This window comes from Cydia strobilella, chromosome 2, assembly GCF_947568885.1.
Source record: "Cydia strobilella chromosome 2, ilCydStro3.1, whole genome shotgun sequence".
In the NCBI taxonomy this organism is placed as follows: Eukaryota; Metazoa; Arthropoda; class Insecta; order Lepidoptera; family Tortricidae; genus Cydia; species Cydia strobilella.
This window is the reverse complement of record NC_086042.1, coordinates 18,243,829-18,260,765: the sequence shown is the minus strand read 5'-3', so window position 1 is coordinate 18,260,765 and position 16,937 is coordinate 18,243,829. Positions and strand designations below refer to the sequence as shown.

Here is a 16,937-nt window from a genome sequence, read left to right as displayed (position 1 = left end):
CAACTTCGCGTAAAACAAAAGTACCTATCTCTTCACAAATAATTTGACCATGCACATCCTTACACTGGTCAGTCTACAATAATCAAGTCGGTGAGGTTTATAAATAGCCGTTCAGCGGTCTTATTAAGTACGGTTTAGTCCGCACGTTTACACGCAGCTAATTATTACGTTTTTATTTGTGGACGGTACAATCAGCGTCAGTCGTTTGATTATTTGGTCTGTCTCGGGCACGGTAGCGCTGTTTGCTGCGCAAACACGTCAACGATACGGCGTTAATTAAGGACCGGTCAGCAGATGCGAGCTGCATACGTTGGCTTTTATCTGTGTGCTCGTCGGTGCAGTACTTAGGATCGCAACCGCAAATCCTCGATGGTTTATATTAGGCTTTTGAACGATACTCGGTAATGTGTCGTTTTAGAGCCAGAGATACCAAGCTAAGTAAGATCCATTTTATTTGGAGCGCCTTCGCTGCTTTCTCTAGAACCCTTGGCGAACTACCTAGTTAATATTGTTATATTTTATTGTAATTACCTGCACCAGCTGATGATCCAGCTCGGCCATGACCCGCAGCAAATGGCCGGTCCTGGCGGCGCGTACGAAGTCTCGCGCGACCACCTCCGCGCCACTAAAGAGCGCGCAAAAGTCGGCGCGCACCCCGCATAAGCCCCGTCCTAGGGCTACGTGGAGGGATTGAGCTGCCGCTAAGCGCTCTGGACTCTGTACAAGAAAGGATTACATTAAACAATTAAAAACCGGCCAAGTGAGAGTCGGACTCGCGCACGAAGGGTTCCGTACCATTACGGAAGAAAACAGCAAAAAAATCACGTTTGTTGTAAGGGAGCCCCATTTAAATATTTATATTATTCTGTTTTTAGTATTTGTTGTTATAGCGGCAACAGAAATACATCATCTGTGAAAATTTCAACTGTCTAGCTATCACGGTTTATGAGATACAGCCTGGTGACAGACAGACAGACAGACAGACAGACGGACAGACGGACAGACGGACGGACAGACGGACAGCGGAGTCTTAGTAATAGGGTCCCGTTTTTACCCTTTGGGTACGGAACCCTAAAAACCAAAATTGTTTAATAATAATCTCCTGATAGGCTAAACTAACTGATCCTGAACTGAAAGTAACCATTGTTAAAACTAATTTACAATTTTAAAAGTGTCGAAATCAGTTTCTATACTAATAACTTTTTTTTTGTTAAGGATAATAAATATATCATTCATTACTTTCTAGTTTCCATCTTGAACAGCATATTAATTAATCCATTTTAATTCCAAAGTCTTCAGACAGTTTCCAAATGTTTCACTGAATTCGCTTGTAAGTCACCTCGGAATAAGAAGGATCTCAGTCATCTTAGGTAAAAGATTAGGGCCGAAGAAAAGCGGAATAGTAAAGACCCACGCCGTGGGTCCCACGGTCATTAGCATAGCACTTAACTACATACTTACATTATTAATATAATTGACGTCTTGTACGCGCGGCTTGCACAGCATGCAGCAGACGGTGAGCAGCGTGTGCAGCCCGTCGTGGACCTCTTCCACGGTGTCCGCGCGGGCCACGCCACTCAGGCAGAGGTAGCTGGAACAAGGATCTGAGTTACCAAGTGTTCTATTGTAATTACCATCGACTAGCGTAAGCCGATAGCAAACATCTTATATAGGACGCCTAGACGACGGACGAATAGAATAGAAATCATTTATTCAGACAACACATCAATACAACACATATATAGCAAATACAAGACAAAGATAAACGAAACAGTAGAAATAGAGATGTGAAGCCGAAATGGTCTCCACTCAGCAATGCAGCTGGCACGACTAGCGTGGTCAACGGCGCTGGTTTTCTGTGGATATGGATTTGGATTATGATTTACTAATACAACCTTTTTAAATACAGATAAAAAGCTCTGTTTATTTCATATAGAAAAATGACTCTTGGCAATTGTCATACCTTTAAACATATTGTTCCATCATTACGTAGATACGTTCAAAACCGACCAAGTGTGAGTCGGACTCGCGCACGAAGGGTTCCCCGCACCGTTACGCAAAAAACGGCAAAAAGATCACGTTTGTTGTATGGGAGCCCCACTTAAATATTTTTTTTATTCTGTTTTTAATATTTGTTGTTATAGCGGCAACAGAAATACATCATCCGTGAAAATTTAAACTGTCTAGCTATCACGGTTCATGAGATACAGCCTGATGACAGACAGACAGACAGACAGCGGAGTCTTAGTAATAGGGTCCCGTTTTTACCCTTTGGGTACGGAACCCTAAAAATAGTATAAATATAAACTTCTACCACGTTTAAAGTTTTTTTTTTATTTCAAGGTTAACTAACGTAATTTTACGAACTCTACTCTATCTAATCTACGCATTTCACGAAGTCGAAGTTGACACAACTTTTCTTAATAGAGTAATTCAAAAAAAGCCTGCTTACACTACATAAGTATACCTAAGTAGGTAGGTATGGTACCTTTAATGCACAACAGTCAAAACAGGAATCCCGAATGGAAAGTAAACAGCGTTGTTTTGGTTGCGGACAACTCTGCGGTAAGCTTGGCCGGGGGACAAATGAACAACAACAACCCGTTATTATATGTTAATTTTAAATCGTGTAGCTTTATTATACCTACCTACTGAAATTGTCCTAGCAATAAACGTTTGTTTACTTCGAAATGTTGGAAATTAACAAAGAAATCCTACCTATATATTACGCGATTCCCCATCATCTTATTATAACACGATGATAATAAAACCCAAAAAACAGGCCAAGTGCGAGTCGGACTCGCGCACCGAGGGTTCCGTACTTTTCAGTATTTGTTGCTGTTATAGCGGCAACAGAAATACACCATCTGTGAAAATTTCAATTGTCTAGTTATCACGGTTCATGAGATACAGCCTGGTGGCAGACAGACGGACAGCGGAGTCTTAGTAATAGGGTCCCGTTTTTACCCTTTGGGTACGGAACCCTAAAAACGACCTCAAAAAGAAAATATTAGCGACGTTGCATTCGCCTTAAATTGAAAAAACGTAGGGTTTTGCCAAAGTTTTACTAACATTTTATACCGGTATACAAACAATCAGACCAGAAATTAAAAAGAGCTATGCGATGTAAGCATCTTCAACCCCCGATCCAATTATAATTTGTGTCAATATTTGCCGATTGTACCATTACAGTCAACACAATTAAAACAAGCCGACACGTTCGCTCAAAAGACGACTTTAAATAAAAGGGTTTGCTGTTAATATTTTTAAAGTAAAAAATGATGAATTGTGGTTTTTTGAACTGTATAACGAAATCTTAATTAGAGTTAAACCAAGATATGTCTGCAAAGATTTTGATAGCACACGCAGAGCAAGTGTTATTTTAAACGTCAAACTTTTATGAATTATGACGTATAAATAACACTTGCTCTGCGTACGCTATCAAAATCGTTGCAGACTTTTCTTGGTCTAACTCTAGCAGATTTGTGATCGTCTTGTACTTTTTTTAATAAGTAAATGAAACGCGATATTTGTTCAGTGGGTTTTTAGTTTTAAAATTTCAACCTCTTTGATTTTTTTACTACAGGCCGATTCCTATGTAATGGCCGGCTATGAATACAGACAACAAACAAAACAAAAACATGGCGCCATTAGAACGTGAACAATTCAAAAATGGAATTGGAAAATGCTGGCGTCTGATTCGTCACCCAACTTTTACCACTGTATATAAGCATTTAAAACAAAGAACAGTCGATTTTAAATCCACACACAGTAAGCTTGTATCACGTTTCGATAATTTGGTTGAACCGGAGGTCCGAGTTTCGGTGACAGGTTAAGATAAACTAATCTTAAATATTCGGTGCTTGGTAAAGGTCATTTTAGTACAACACGGACTAAATTACGGTCAGTGTTATCGGGGACTCCTGCCTTTCAGACGAGGATATCGAAAGGAATTTCAACAAGAACAAAGTGTTCGATAAAATTATTCCGGATTTATTCTACTTTTGAACTAAATTATCTCCAACACAGAACTGAATTGTATGATAATATGATTGCTGCATATATGTAACGCCGATTGAAATATTTCTAATGTACAACTGAAAGTAATAAATGAATGAATGCTGTTTTGCACTATTTATTATCAGCCGGAGTACCGAAAAAGGTTTTTATTTCACGTCAACAATTTTCATTCTTCTCTCGATTTAGCACTAAGCTATATATTTTAGTACTAAGTCAGAACAGCTGCGCTGGAAGATTTGCACAGCCGTCGTTTTGCCGCTTGTTTGTGTGTAACCGCATGTCAGGAGTCAGGACTCGGCACGCGTGCCATCCAACACATCTCCTTGTGGATATACACTAGTATACAGAATGTGCGAAAATGTACAATTTACAGATATAGTAGAAACTTTTGTTTGTATAATTAAGTTTGATTTAAATCAACAAGTCGAATAAAGCAGCTAAAATAACTGTCCTTTTCTACACTTTGTGTAGACAGTAAGTAAGGAAAGTAAGTAAGTATACCTACTAACTTTCCTTGTTCTGACGTAAATATTTCTTAAGTGATTATAAAAACTGATTAATTAATAATGCACAAAGCAGTATTTATAGTACTTCGCAAAAAACGCAGGAGACACAAGCAATAAATAAATAAAACCTTTAACATCGTGTTCCCTTAAATAACTTTAAAAAATCTAATTGCCACCCTGTATTCAGGCGCCAATGCTGCCGAGCCAGTTGAAAAGTCCCATATTTTGTTAGTTAACATTAACATGTGACCTTATGCTGTAGAATGTCATAATGATTCACGAGAGCCAATCACGCTGCGGTCTAAATTCAAACGCGCTAATGGAACGCGAGCTTACGAGCGGCGCCCGCGCATCTATTTTGTTTAGGGTTGCCAATGCCACTACATATTTAGATAACGGTAAATAGAATATTTTTACGCATGATCAATCTGATATACACCTCTACCAAGATTACGTTAAATACGTCCACAGATACCTACCTTCTAAAAACCTAAAAGGCTGTATTTTGTACCGACCATGTATTAAACGATTTTTACAAATTTCTTGCTGACTGCTAAGCTAGCTAATATTAACGAACAGGTCTCAAAATTAATTATCACAGAATGAAAAACTGTATTTTATAATTTTAAAAGGGTTTCAAGTTTCAGGGCTTTCTAGATATAACAACAAGTTTTTCACAAACTGGTAACTAAGTATGTATCTATAACTTTAAGAACTTATTTTCATAATACACATAGAGTTTTAGACCCCCACCCCCTAATATATTTCTGACACCATATAAGGTTTTTTTAGTACGACGCATTGAATTCTCACAACAAATATAGTATTAATAAAGTATGTGTTTGATTTCATTATGAGAATAATGATAATTATTTTTATTTGATTGATATGGAGCCGCTAACAAATAAAAAAGATTTGAAATTTTACAACTTTGAAGAAATCACACATCACATGGCAACACTGTGACGCGAGCACTCAAGTTGCATTTAAAATGTTCCCCTTAATTTCAGATAGATAAACGAGCGCATGCGCTTTTCGGCGCCTTTCAACGTGAAATATGCTTTCCCATTAACGACATTGTGTCGTGTTTGATACTCTTTGAAGACTAAAACGCCCAAATTAACAAGATCCTTCTACGTACTCGATCACTACGGGCATGAGAACAATTTATATTCTCAATTCTTAGTGCGAGGAGACCAGACTATATTGGTTAAACAGTAAAATTGTTGTGGCATCTTAAAAGTAAGGTATGTTAATTTCGTCGTGAGTGAAATAATTTTAATTCCAGTGAGCTCTGATTTAACATTTCCTTTTTCAATTTCGTATTTAAGTGTTGTTTTATTTTATGCACTTTCGGCATTTATTTTTGTGATACTTAAATTCTATAAATGTTTGATATGTTTAGGTATCATCAAGGCTATTACACAGATTACACTCAGTCTAACTCACTTGAGTCTTTTTTTTAGTTGGTAATACCTAAATGTATTAAATGTTGAATTACGACTGAACACTAAGGAACGACTAGTGATGATGATAATGATGATTCTTCCGGCCGATTTCGACCATGGCGACCACTTCGACTCTTAGTGTCCACTCTGATACAAAAATTATATAACTAGTATACAATTTTAACGTCGCACAGTATGCCAGAACTGTCAAATTCCAATAACCATATGCATCAATTCAATATGTGAGCGAAGGCAACAAGTGTCTAACCCATAAACTAAACGCCATAAACGACCATTAAAATCATCCATGCGTTAAAACTATTTTTCTAAAAGGACGATACTTGTCATCCAACATACGCCCTTACGTAGTTGAAATAGAGCAGGCGCAAATCCCTACCGTTACATTGAGAAATCAAATATATTGCATTTTAATGTACGCAAATAAATATGCAAATGCATTTTAAACAAATTCAAGCCCTTGGATTATTTCGGGCGGGAGGGGTTGCAGTTGATTGAAAAATAGAATAAATAGAATATTATTATTAAAATTGGTGTTTACTAATATTTTTTATTCTTAAAATTCCGTTTTTTTTTTAAATATATTGATGATATTCTTAATGTACAGTCAGCAGCAGAAGTTGCTAAGCGGGCGAGGTGTTTAAAATGATCTTGACGCGACGTTATTGTTAAGTGAATAACTAAGAGCGTGTCAAGGTCATTTTGAACACCTCGCCCGCTTAGCAACTTCTGCTGCTGACTGTAGATAAGAATTGTTAACTAAACTATAAGTATATTAGCAAATATAGATGATAATAGGAATTTAACAAAATACACGTCTTTAGTTCACGACACATAGCTTGATTATTAACTTTAGGTACTTTGTCTTAACGCATCACCTAATAAAAACCTAAAATACATTCAGAGTGAGTACAGATCAAAAGCGCCACATTTACATAGTGCAGAGGAGGGCGGGGTAATCCGGCTAAGTAATTCTCTCTCAGTAAGTAATTCGTTGATAAATGAAATTAAATCGCACAAACAAGTGCTGCAGTTCGCCCGCGGCTCCCCTTTCACTTACGCTCTCAGTTTGAATAGGGATGTTTTCCAAATACATATTAGTCATATTATCGATAAAATGAATATCGCAATCTATAAATAAACGTATGGTTGACAGTTAAGAGGTACTCAATGTGCAGTACCTGCCAATAATATATCACCTTTGTGTTTTTAGTATTCCGTACAAAACTTTGTTTACGGAACACTTATGGAATCACTTCGGACTTATTTTGTATTAGCATGTATAGAGTAAACAATATAGGTTAGTTTGTAGATTGCCTATTTTACTAGTCATTTTAAACAAATATATGATGAATACTGCAATGAGATAGGTATGTACTGTGAATTACAATAGGAGACTCAGCATATTATTAAAAAAGCTCTAATAAAAAAAATAAAGCAGATTATGCATTAAAAAAAACTGGTCAAGTGCGCGTCAGACTCGCGCTTCAAGGGTTTCGTTTCGGACATCACACAATTTTTAACAATGTTTGTTTTTGTTTTGTACTAGAAACGTAAATTTTAATAGCGAAGGCCAAAGAGAGAGCTGCATGAATACAATGTACAATGTATAGTGCTCAAACATGTAACAATAGTAGGTACCTACAAGTACCCAATCAATCAATAGTACCTACAAGTACCATTGCGGCTGTGTGCCAGATACAGCCTAGTCGATTTTTCGGAAAACTGGTAAATTATCTATGAATAAAACGGGAAACAGCGTAAACTGGAAGTCAATAACTTTTTTTTGATTGCCTACTTGCACATTAATTCATGTTTTACGAAAACTTAATTTTACATAGAGGTATTACTTACCATAGTATAGAGATGAAATGATACAGCCGGGAGATGACCGATCGAGATGCTCTTATGGAACTTTCAGTAGGAGTAGCAGAGAAAGCGTTATCATTGTTTGTCCTTGTCAAAGACTCACTTTTTTTATTCCCCGCCGTAAATTTTGTATGGTTTATGGTGGGCAACAAATAATCTGAACAAATTACGTAGGTTGTTTTTGGTATGTTGTCAGGAATGATAAAACGTGTTTTTAATTTTGTCGCATTGCGTATGTTCTGACCCTCACGGGCGCACGCGTATAGCATATTTATAGAAAATATACTACATCTATGAAATTTTATCAACGATTAATTAATTTGATCATTCACTGCCAAGTGTTCTTGAATTTCGAGCGGTACTAAAAGAAAAAAAAGTATCGATACATCCCACCCACCCCATAAAGTTAGCAAAAAAGAGCATCGCAACGCGACATGTGCGTGGCAATCTGTCGATGCACTCAGCATCCCTCTCCCTCTCACTCGGGTCAGGCAACGTAAGTCCATCTTTATCCAACCCCTCTAAAGTACCCTATTCACGGTTGTCGCGAAAGCTTAGACGTACGATTATCGCGATGTTTAGGATTGTTTTCGATTGTCCGATTCGATTATTGGATAAAAAATAAAATTATCGTATTATGTGCTTGGTATGGCTCGGATTACGAGTATGCATTAGGTGGTTGAATAGTTTGTTCTAACATTTATTACATTATTTTTTTTAGAAAAAGTATGTAAATGTGTCCAGTTAAAAGAACAGATTGAAGCTAAAAATCGATGGAAAGACAAGTTAAATAACTACCGATATGGATACCTATATACCTACTACATTTTGTTGAATCATCCACATCACAAGATCCTCGAGCAATGACCGATCGTCGATTTCTGGATTAAGACCACGATTGCCGTGAACGTAAACGATGACACATGTTCAATAAAGTGAAAGAAAAACGAAATGTGTCAAAATTCACATAACGCAAAATAAATTGGGATAGATCTTGACATTCATATGTCAAGATTTTATATCTAAACGGTTGGACAATTTCGGTTGATTTGGTGAAGATAAAATGTTATATTATAGGTGTTATACATAAATATGTCGGCAAAATAATCATAACATCATAATCGGCCCACAGCCAATGGGCAGTGCGGTGGCATAACAGCACAACGGGTGGCGCGGCGGGGCGTCCAGTGGAGATTGGGTTAGGGTTACCAGACATGTCAAAAATTTTGGCCGTTTGTCAGGAATACGGCAGGAATAAGAAAATGTCAGGAATTTAAATGAATTAGTAGTTTTTTATAATATAGCTATAGGGTCAGTTGACCAACCACAAGTAGCGTCACTGATCACGCCGTGGTTGCCTGTTGGCTTTTACGGGACAAAATAACAACATAAATTAGATCCACCCATTCACACCGAAGAGAAAAATTACGAGTAGTAGAAAGACTGACGAGACTTCTGTGCTTTTCGCGAAAGCGAGAGAGACAAAATATCAAATCCTCCGGTAAGTGCCAGACCACTAAAATATAACTCTTTCGATTTTGGGTCTGCAATCAGCGACTTTAAAGGAAATTTAAAATGCCGACGACTTAAGCGGCACTTAGTTTGATGTCTAGTTTGCCCTGAAGAACACAATGCCGCCTCTCTTTTGTGTGAGTTTTCTACAACTAATGTAAATAAAGCAGTGGGCAGTGTGTGGGCACAACAGCGCGCCGGGGAGCCCCACGGGGCGCCCCTGTGGTGGCTTTACAAGAATGATTTAGGTACACGATGATTGTAATCTACCGTGGAAGGCGGGATTTTAGCCATACCAATTCAATCCTCTGAGGCCCGATTTGGTTAACTTGTAAGAACGCAATCTAAAGATTAAGCGTCAATATCATATGGACGTATTCGTAAAATATCTTCATTGTTTGGTCGTATTGATATTTAGGCTCTTTGTTATGCCATAACCATAAATATTAGTTATTATATATTAATGTTATTAATTTCTAATAACTTTCGACTAAAGAGTCGAAAAGTAGACTTTTCCTATGTTTCGCAATTCAATATATGACTTTGACTTTACATGTAATGTTATAGTTTAAAAAAAATGTCGTATTAGAGCCCAGATCTAGCACCTCCCGATATGACTAGTAGGATACAAACGCTAAGAGGAAATTCAGTTTATTTTTAAAACCAGTAACTATAGGATGATGTCCTATAGTTACTGGTTTTAAAAATAAACTAATAAAATCTATCCTAATCCTAAATAACCCTCCCTCAGCAGTCGGGTAAAAATTGGCAAAGTGGTGGGAACACAGTTCTATGAATGCCTAGTATATAGTTACTGTTTATTAGGCTGCCTTCAAAAATGTCTTCCAGACATATCCTCACAAATATTTCGCCAAATTCCCTAATATAAAGGCGACATCCGTAGCTACAATTACACGGATTGCAGGAGGGGTCCCGGCGCTAAGTGCTGTGAGACCGTCCAGGTGGCGTTCACGCGGCCCTGGGTTTGATTCCCGGACCCTTGACAAATGCTTTTGAGTGGGTGCCAGAATTACACACAAGCATGAGCATTACTGTGCCTGTGAAATAGGTACTTATATAAAGTTGACCAAAACAAAACGCCTACAAAAAACCTAAAAGCTAAAAATACGCATATACGTTATACGTAGAATGCAGGTACGAGTACAACATATAAATACAGGAGCGGCAAAAAATCTATCATATTATTAAAATTCGTGAAATTAGACTTTATATCATATAAACAATGATTGTATCATCATAACGCTCATATAATTATATACTTACGTCCCACTGCACGTGGCAAAATAGCCAGCCACGTCACCACAATGCGGATTAGGGACTTACATACACCCATTATTGTATGTTATAAACTTATAAATATTGAATTTCTTATTAACACTCAAAAGCGAATCTTACCAACAATAGGTACCAACAATAAAACCTAGGTGGATCGATTTTTCACCCTCGTTAGCCTCTGATTTAAAAATTAAATCGAATCATCACTTTACAATTTAATACGTACCGGGCTACCGATACCGCGAAAACTCGGGCAAATTAATTATTTTGGAAATTTGACCGAATTGTCCTTTTCATACGTCCCTATATTGTAAATTTCATCAAAATCGCTAGAGCCCTTTTTGGAGAAATTACCAAAAAAAAATGCAAATCTGAAAAAATATGATAGATTATTTTCCGCTACTGTAAATTCGACGGGTAAAAATATGCGAAAATTGTTTATTGAAACTTGATCTACGACTCAAATGCACAATATAAAGTAGTAGACCTCTATGTCCCAAAATAAAATTAAACCCGCCCAAAAAATACGTATACGTATTATGTTCATACATTACAAACATAGATAGAGATAGAGAGAGAAACATACAATACAGTTCAAGCAAAAAGTTCTCAAGGTCAGAAAAGCATCCAAAAGAACTGTGTAAAACAATGTAAAAGTACATATTTAAACTAGGTATGCAAGCTAGCCCTGTTTACATATCAGTAAATCTGTCACCTCATGAGTAAGTGCCGTGCGAGAACCCACGTGCGGTTCGGTCCCGGCCGTGGGAGACCCAGCACTTGTACCCAATTGGGGGTGAAATTATTACCATCTGATTTGGAGATTACAATTAATTAATTCGTAGAATTTCATAACAAATGATCCTTCGCGTACGGGAATACACATCAGAATTCTGCGATGCAATTTCAATGTTACAACGCTAGCTTCTATCTGCGACTTCGTCTGCGTAGAATAACTACTTCCATATCCCTCCTTCTTCCATAGTAAATTCCTCCTCCCCTATTCACCCCCTTATAAGGGCTGATTTTCGGGATAAAAGCTCTCTAAAAGCGGGACTCATACCAAATTTCATCTACATCGGTTCCGCGCTTTATGCGTTAAGAGGTCACAGCAACAGACATAGACATACAGACAGTTTCTATCGTATTTATAATATTAATACAGAAGTATATACATATTTAAGAACGATGAATAGGTTAAAATAGACACAGAAAAATAAAGTTATATCTACATTTTAGGACACTGACTTACAGAAGTCTTATTATTCCTAGTATAAGATATTGTGAATTCATAAACTTTAACATTGTGGAATCCTATGCTCTGTTTAAAATATCTGCATGTCCCGTATATGTGATTTTATACAACTACAAAATGCCGACGTTTAAAAAATAGAGCAAATCAATACACAGCTGTGATTCCCAATTTAATTCTCCATTGTTTCTCAATCAGGCCTATTATTATTGCTCTATCCTAGGCAAGACTGCACAAAAAGCGTTGCTCTGCCCTTCCAATACCCATGACAGGGTCATGACGACACGTCAAGGGCTGGTAATCGAACCCTGTCCCCGGAGTATACACAGAAACCACATTTGCGGCACGCGACCATAACGGTAATTTTGCGCAGTGGAATTAAATAATTATGACATATAACTGACGTTGGGTCTACCCTTCTCTAATGATCTTTTATTTTTATTTGGAGTTAGAATTTTCATTTTTACTTATATTTTATCCTTTTTAAGTCGTAAGCCAGAAGTTAGCCGTAGCACAAATCCTTGAAAACTGTATTAATCAAATGAACAGCGGTGTCAATTCGTAGGTTGTCCTGGATCGAACTAAGTATGACCTGGCTTATGATGCCATAGGGCCAGACCTGTTGCGGGGTGTGTTAACCACAAACCACGCATACCTGGAGGCACCACACTTTAGAAATAAGATTTAAATGAAGAATCCGAGACATGTAAACATGATATCACCCCGTCCGTCCATCCGTCCGTTAGAAGTGATAACTAGAACTTACCACAAAAACGAATGCAGTGGATAGACGTGACGCGCATCTCGAGAACATAGGGAATTAAATTCAAAACCCAAACAGAATTACAGAAAACCAACAATTTACATTGGCTCAATTATCAGACGCGTGTCTCTATTATTGCCAAAATTAACACTACCAGCGAATCTAACCAAAAACCAATGGCTATTCGAAAACTGCTCTTAACACGTTAACATAAAATCCCCACACTATTTTAACAGCCGCAAAACCATACTAAAGATTTTAAGTCATAGAAAACTCGACTTTATATTTCATACTTAGGACTCAAATCCGGATAAACATGTATATCGAAACATTGTACGAATCGCAAATATGACACACAGTGACATCGAATATGCAGCTCTATCCCACACATTTAAAACTCAAATTTATAATAGGTAAGATTAGTCACTTTTTAAAGAAGAACATGGCCAAAGTTAGGCCACGTGTTATTGTCATCGCTAGGGATTTCTATCGAGTCCAAGCGGAACTCGCTGCGTTATGGAGAAGTCGACTTAACACCACTGAGAAAAAGACTCAAATTGGAATGGACAATATAACTGATATATTTCTCGCTTGGGATTTTCGACCGGGATCGAAGTCCTTACCCGAGAGGATTGCCGTCACGGCACGCGACTCGGCGCGTGACAGTTTTGATGGCTAAATTGTGACGGTTTTTTTTAATGTAATAAATTTAAATTGCTGTTGAAACTGATATGGTCTGGGTGTTAGATAATTAGAAACGAGTGAATCAGAAAATTGAGAATTGTAGGGTATGCCCTATTAACACTAATGTTCTAGCATTGAAATTATATACCAACAGACTAATAGTTATTTCTGCTGGTGCGAGTAAAATGTTGATATTGGGGTAGATCATGTACAAATGTATAGACAAAAGTGGAATTTATATTCCTCCAATACAAGCAGAGTGTCCCTTGGAAAAGTATAAACGCTAAATCTGGATTCAACAAATATTTTCTCTAAGAACATGTATTTTTTCCGCAAAGGTTTCGAAGACTTTTGTATATTGTCTTGAATATTGTCATAGACTCCGAGTAAAATGCAAATTTCTCCCAAATGGTACACATTTTCCAAGATGGCGGCGGTTCCTCAATGTCCCCAAATGTCAGTGTGGACATGAAAAAGAGACCTTAAATACATACCAAATTTCAGGACTGTTCTAGAGATTTCGAGGTTAGTCCTAATCCGATTGTGCTTTCCATCCGACATTTTTGGAACATACCTACTGTGTATGTTCCAAAAATGTAATTTTACGAATATAAAGATTAATTCATAAAGTTATCAGCTTCGGCACATAAAATCTGCGGCGTGTACTTTGCAATATTAAAATAACACATGCCATAAATATATGATCAATCAGAATAAAGCTCGCAAATATGACGTCACAATCAAGGGGAGCGTCGGGCCAAATGGACCGTCGTCTATTAACGATGCACTTTTTATTACGTCTCTCCACTAGAGTGTGTTTTGATTCAATTTCACAGCCACTACCCGCATATGGCGCTGTCAGAGCACAAACTTTTTTAAGTTGCCTGAGGGCCAGTCGCAGAATAAGATTAATAAATAGATATCAGGGGACAATATTACACTAATTATAATCAATCCAGTCACACATGTCACTTAGTAAGGTCTTAATAAGTCTTGCTTTAGGTAGGCACTAGGTAAGTATATTAATCCTAGACATCCCTAAGTGATGGAAAATTCACCCAAAATTCATCATGGATCCAAGATTCGTGCAGAAAATATTCTAGCCAGTCACATACATATACAATGATCAATGTAACAATATCAGCGATCACGTGTATTCAACCCAAGAGGTATACGAATCTTTAAATTTAGGAATAACGAAAACTTTGTGCGTGATCCTAGCCTACGTTAGTACTTGATAATAAACATAGATTTTGTCCTTTGACAAAGCTTTTACATCAATTTATAGTTTATGTATTTTATCGTTTTACATGCGGTACTACATATAAGTAGTAATATTTTAATGAAGCAAAGTTAACTATACGGTCATATTTCTCCTACAGACATAAAATCAGTATGAACCGAAGTTTATTTCCTCGTTTCACTGTCAACAAAGTTAACTTGGTGAGTTATGAATTACATTAAGGCGAATTGAGCAAGTAACCAGCCGTAAGGCATTGTATTGTTATGTGATAAAGTAATGCTCGTCGCATATGTTCGGTTGGGAAAGTGATAAATGTGCTATTAAAATATTAGAAGTAGAGTAAGTAATAAAATTATAGTCAACTTGTAAAAATTAAGAGGGAAGGCGGCTATAATACTATAAATAATGTACTATACCGCCTGTTAAATCGTACTACATTTAGATGTCCAATTTAACAACCTAGTCTTTATTTACACATGAGGCACCAATGAATGCTCCAATGGTATTACCCTCTATTGAGGGCCTACCGCCAACATCTGAAAATCGCAAATCGTTATCTGTCTGCCTCTCTATCGCTCTTGCATATTCGAGCGATAGAGAGGCAGATAACTATTTTCGATTTTTCAATGTTAGCGGTAAGGCCCCTGCCCTCTGATCTAACATGGCATGAGGCTAAAAACGAAGGAAAGAGAGAAAATATTGCTTGTAACAAGAACATACTTGTAACTATGGACACAGTTTTAATGTTGATGGTACGATTTAACCAAATTATCGGTTAAATCGAACTGTTAAAAATCCCTGAACTTATATGAACATTCAAACACATTTGTATCTACTATATTCATACACAAAATATCGAAGTTTAAAAATAAATCAGTACGATATAACCGACTCACCCCTATACTTATGTCATCAAGAAGACGACTTTTCATGTAGACGTTCGGAAGAAACGAGTTTCAAAACTGAACTCAAGTTTATTTTTTATTTTAATAATGTATGACAATGTATGTGTATTAAATCAGCTATTATATAGTAAGTTTTTACTTTCTATTCAATTTATTAAAATACAATTTGTTGTATTACGTGTATTTTTTTTATCTAAACTAAACTAACCCCACTTGAAAAGAAGAACTAAATTACATTTTAATACACTAACCTAAATAACACGTCACAGACAATGATATATTCAAAACAAACACTGAACATCTCGTAACACAACACCCACATTTATCACATGTGCCATCCCTATACAGTTAGCAGGGCTACTGCTAGGGGCGAGCCAGAGCGATAAACGTCACCTGCCATTAAATCGAGCGCGCATCATTGACAAAACACAAATTGAATGCGAGGGCACCCCTACGCGTAGGGGTGACCCTTTTAAGCGTATTGAATAAAATAAATATTATTTAAGGAATAGTTAAGACTTGATATTAATTCTGACGCATGCTTTTGTTTATTGCGTGACGACAACAACGTGTTTTACAATTTGATATCTTAATTTAATACATTTTTTTATCATCCATACTATCCATACTAATATTATAAATGCGAAAGTCTGTCTGTCTGTCTGTCTGTCTGTGTGTTCCCTCTTCACGCTTAAACCGCTGAATCGATTTAGATGAAATTTGGCATAGAGATAGGTTGAGTCCCTGAGAAGGACATAGGATAGTTTTTATCCTGAAAATCATCCCTTAAGAAAGTAAAAAGCGAGGTGGAATTGAGATAATTAATGAAGTGTCTGCTAATTTGTGTGCATAATATGCTCAAATCGAATAATTGCTATAAGACTTTCTCCAGGCGCTATTCTTACTCTAGCTGGGGTTACTAAGTCCACGCAGACGAAGTCGCGGGCAAAAGCTAGTATAATATTATAAATGCGAAAGTCTGTCTGTCTGTCTGTCTGTCTGTCTGTGTGTTACCTCTTCACGCTTCAACCGCTGAACCGATTTAGTTGAAATTTGGTATACAGATAGTTCGAGTCCCGGGGAAGGACATAGGATACTTTTTATCCCAGAACGGGGTGAGTTAAGGGGATGAAAAGGGGGGTGGAAATTTGTATGGGGAATCAATAACCGCTGAACTGATTTAGATGAAACTTGGTATGGGGATAGTTTGAGCTGTGGGAAAGGATATAGAATAATTTTATCCCCGAAATCATCCCTTAAGGGTGTAAAAAATGGGGTGGAAATGTATAGTGTGGACCAATTTGAGGGTGAAAAAAGGATGTATTAAAAAGCAGATTTTTTTAAGAATTAAGGTACCTAAATTACTAATTCAACGCAGACGAAGTCGCGGGCAAAAGCTAGTCTATTAATAAGATTAAAGG

General features: G+C 37.1%; 1 protein-coding gene across 1 annotated transcript in view; it reads right to left on the bottom strand.

The window, feature by feature from the left end:
• Nucleotides 1–577: 577 nt before the first annotated feature.
• LOC134752899 (S phase cyclin A-associated protein in the endoplasmic reticulum) overlaps nt 578–16,937 on the bottom strand; it is a 63,791-nt gene continuing 47,431 nt past the window's right edge. The window contains exons 16-17 of the mRNA XM_063688681.1: nt 1,462–1,591; nt 578–717 (exon numbers count right to left, since the gene is read on the bottom strand). Of these exons, the coding sequence (XP_063544751.1) occupies nt 1,466–1,591 (126 nt within the window). The 3' untranslated portion in view covers nt 578–717; nt 1,462–1,465. The remainder of the gene's footprint in view (nt 718–1,461; nt 1,592–16,937) is intronic.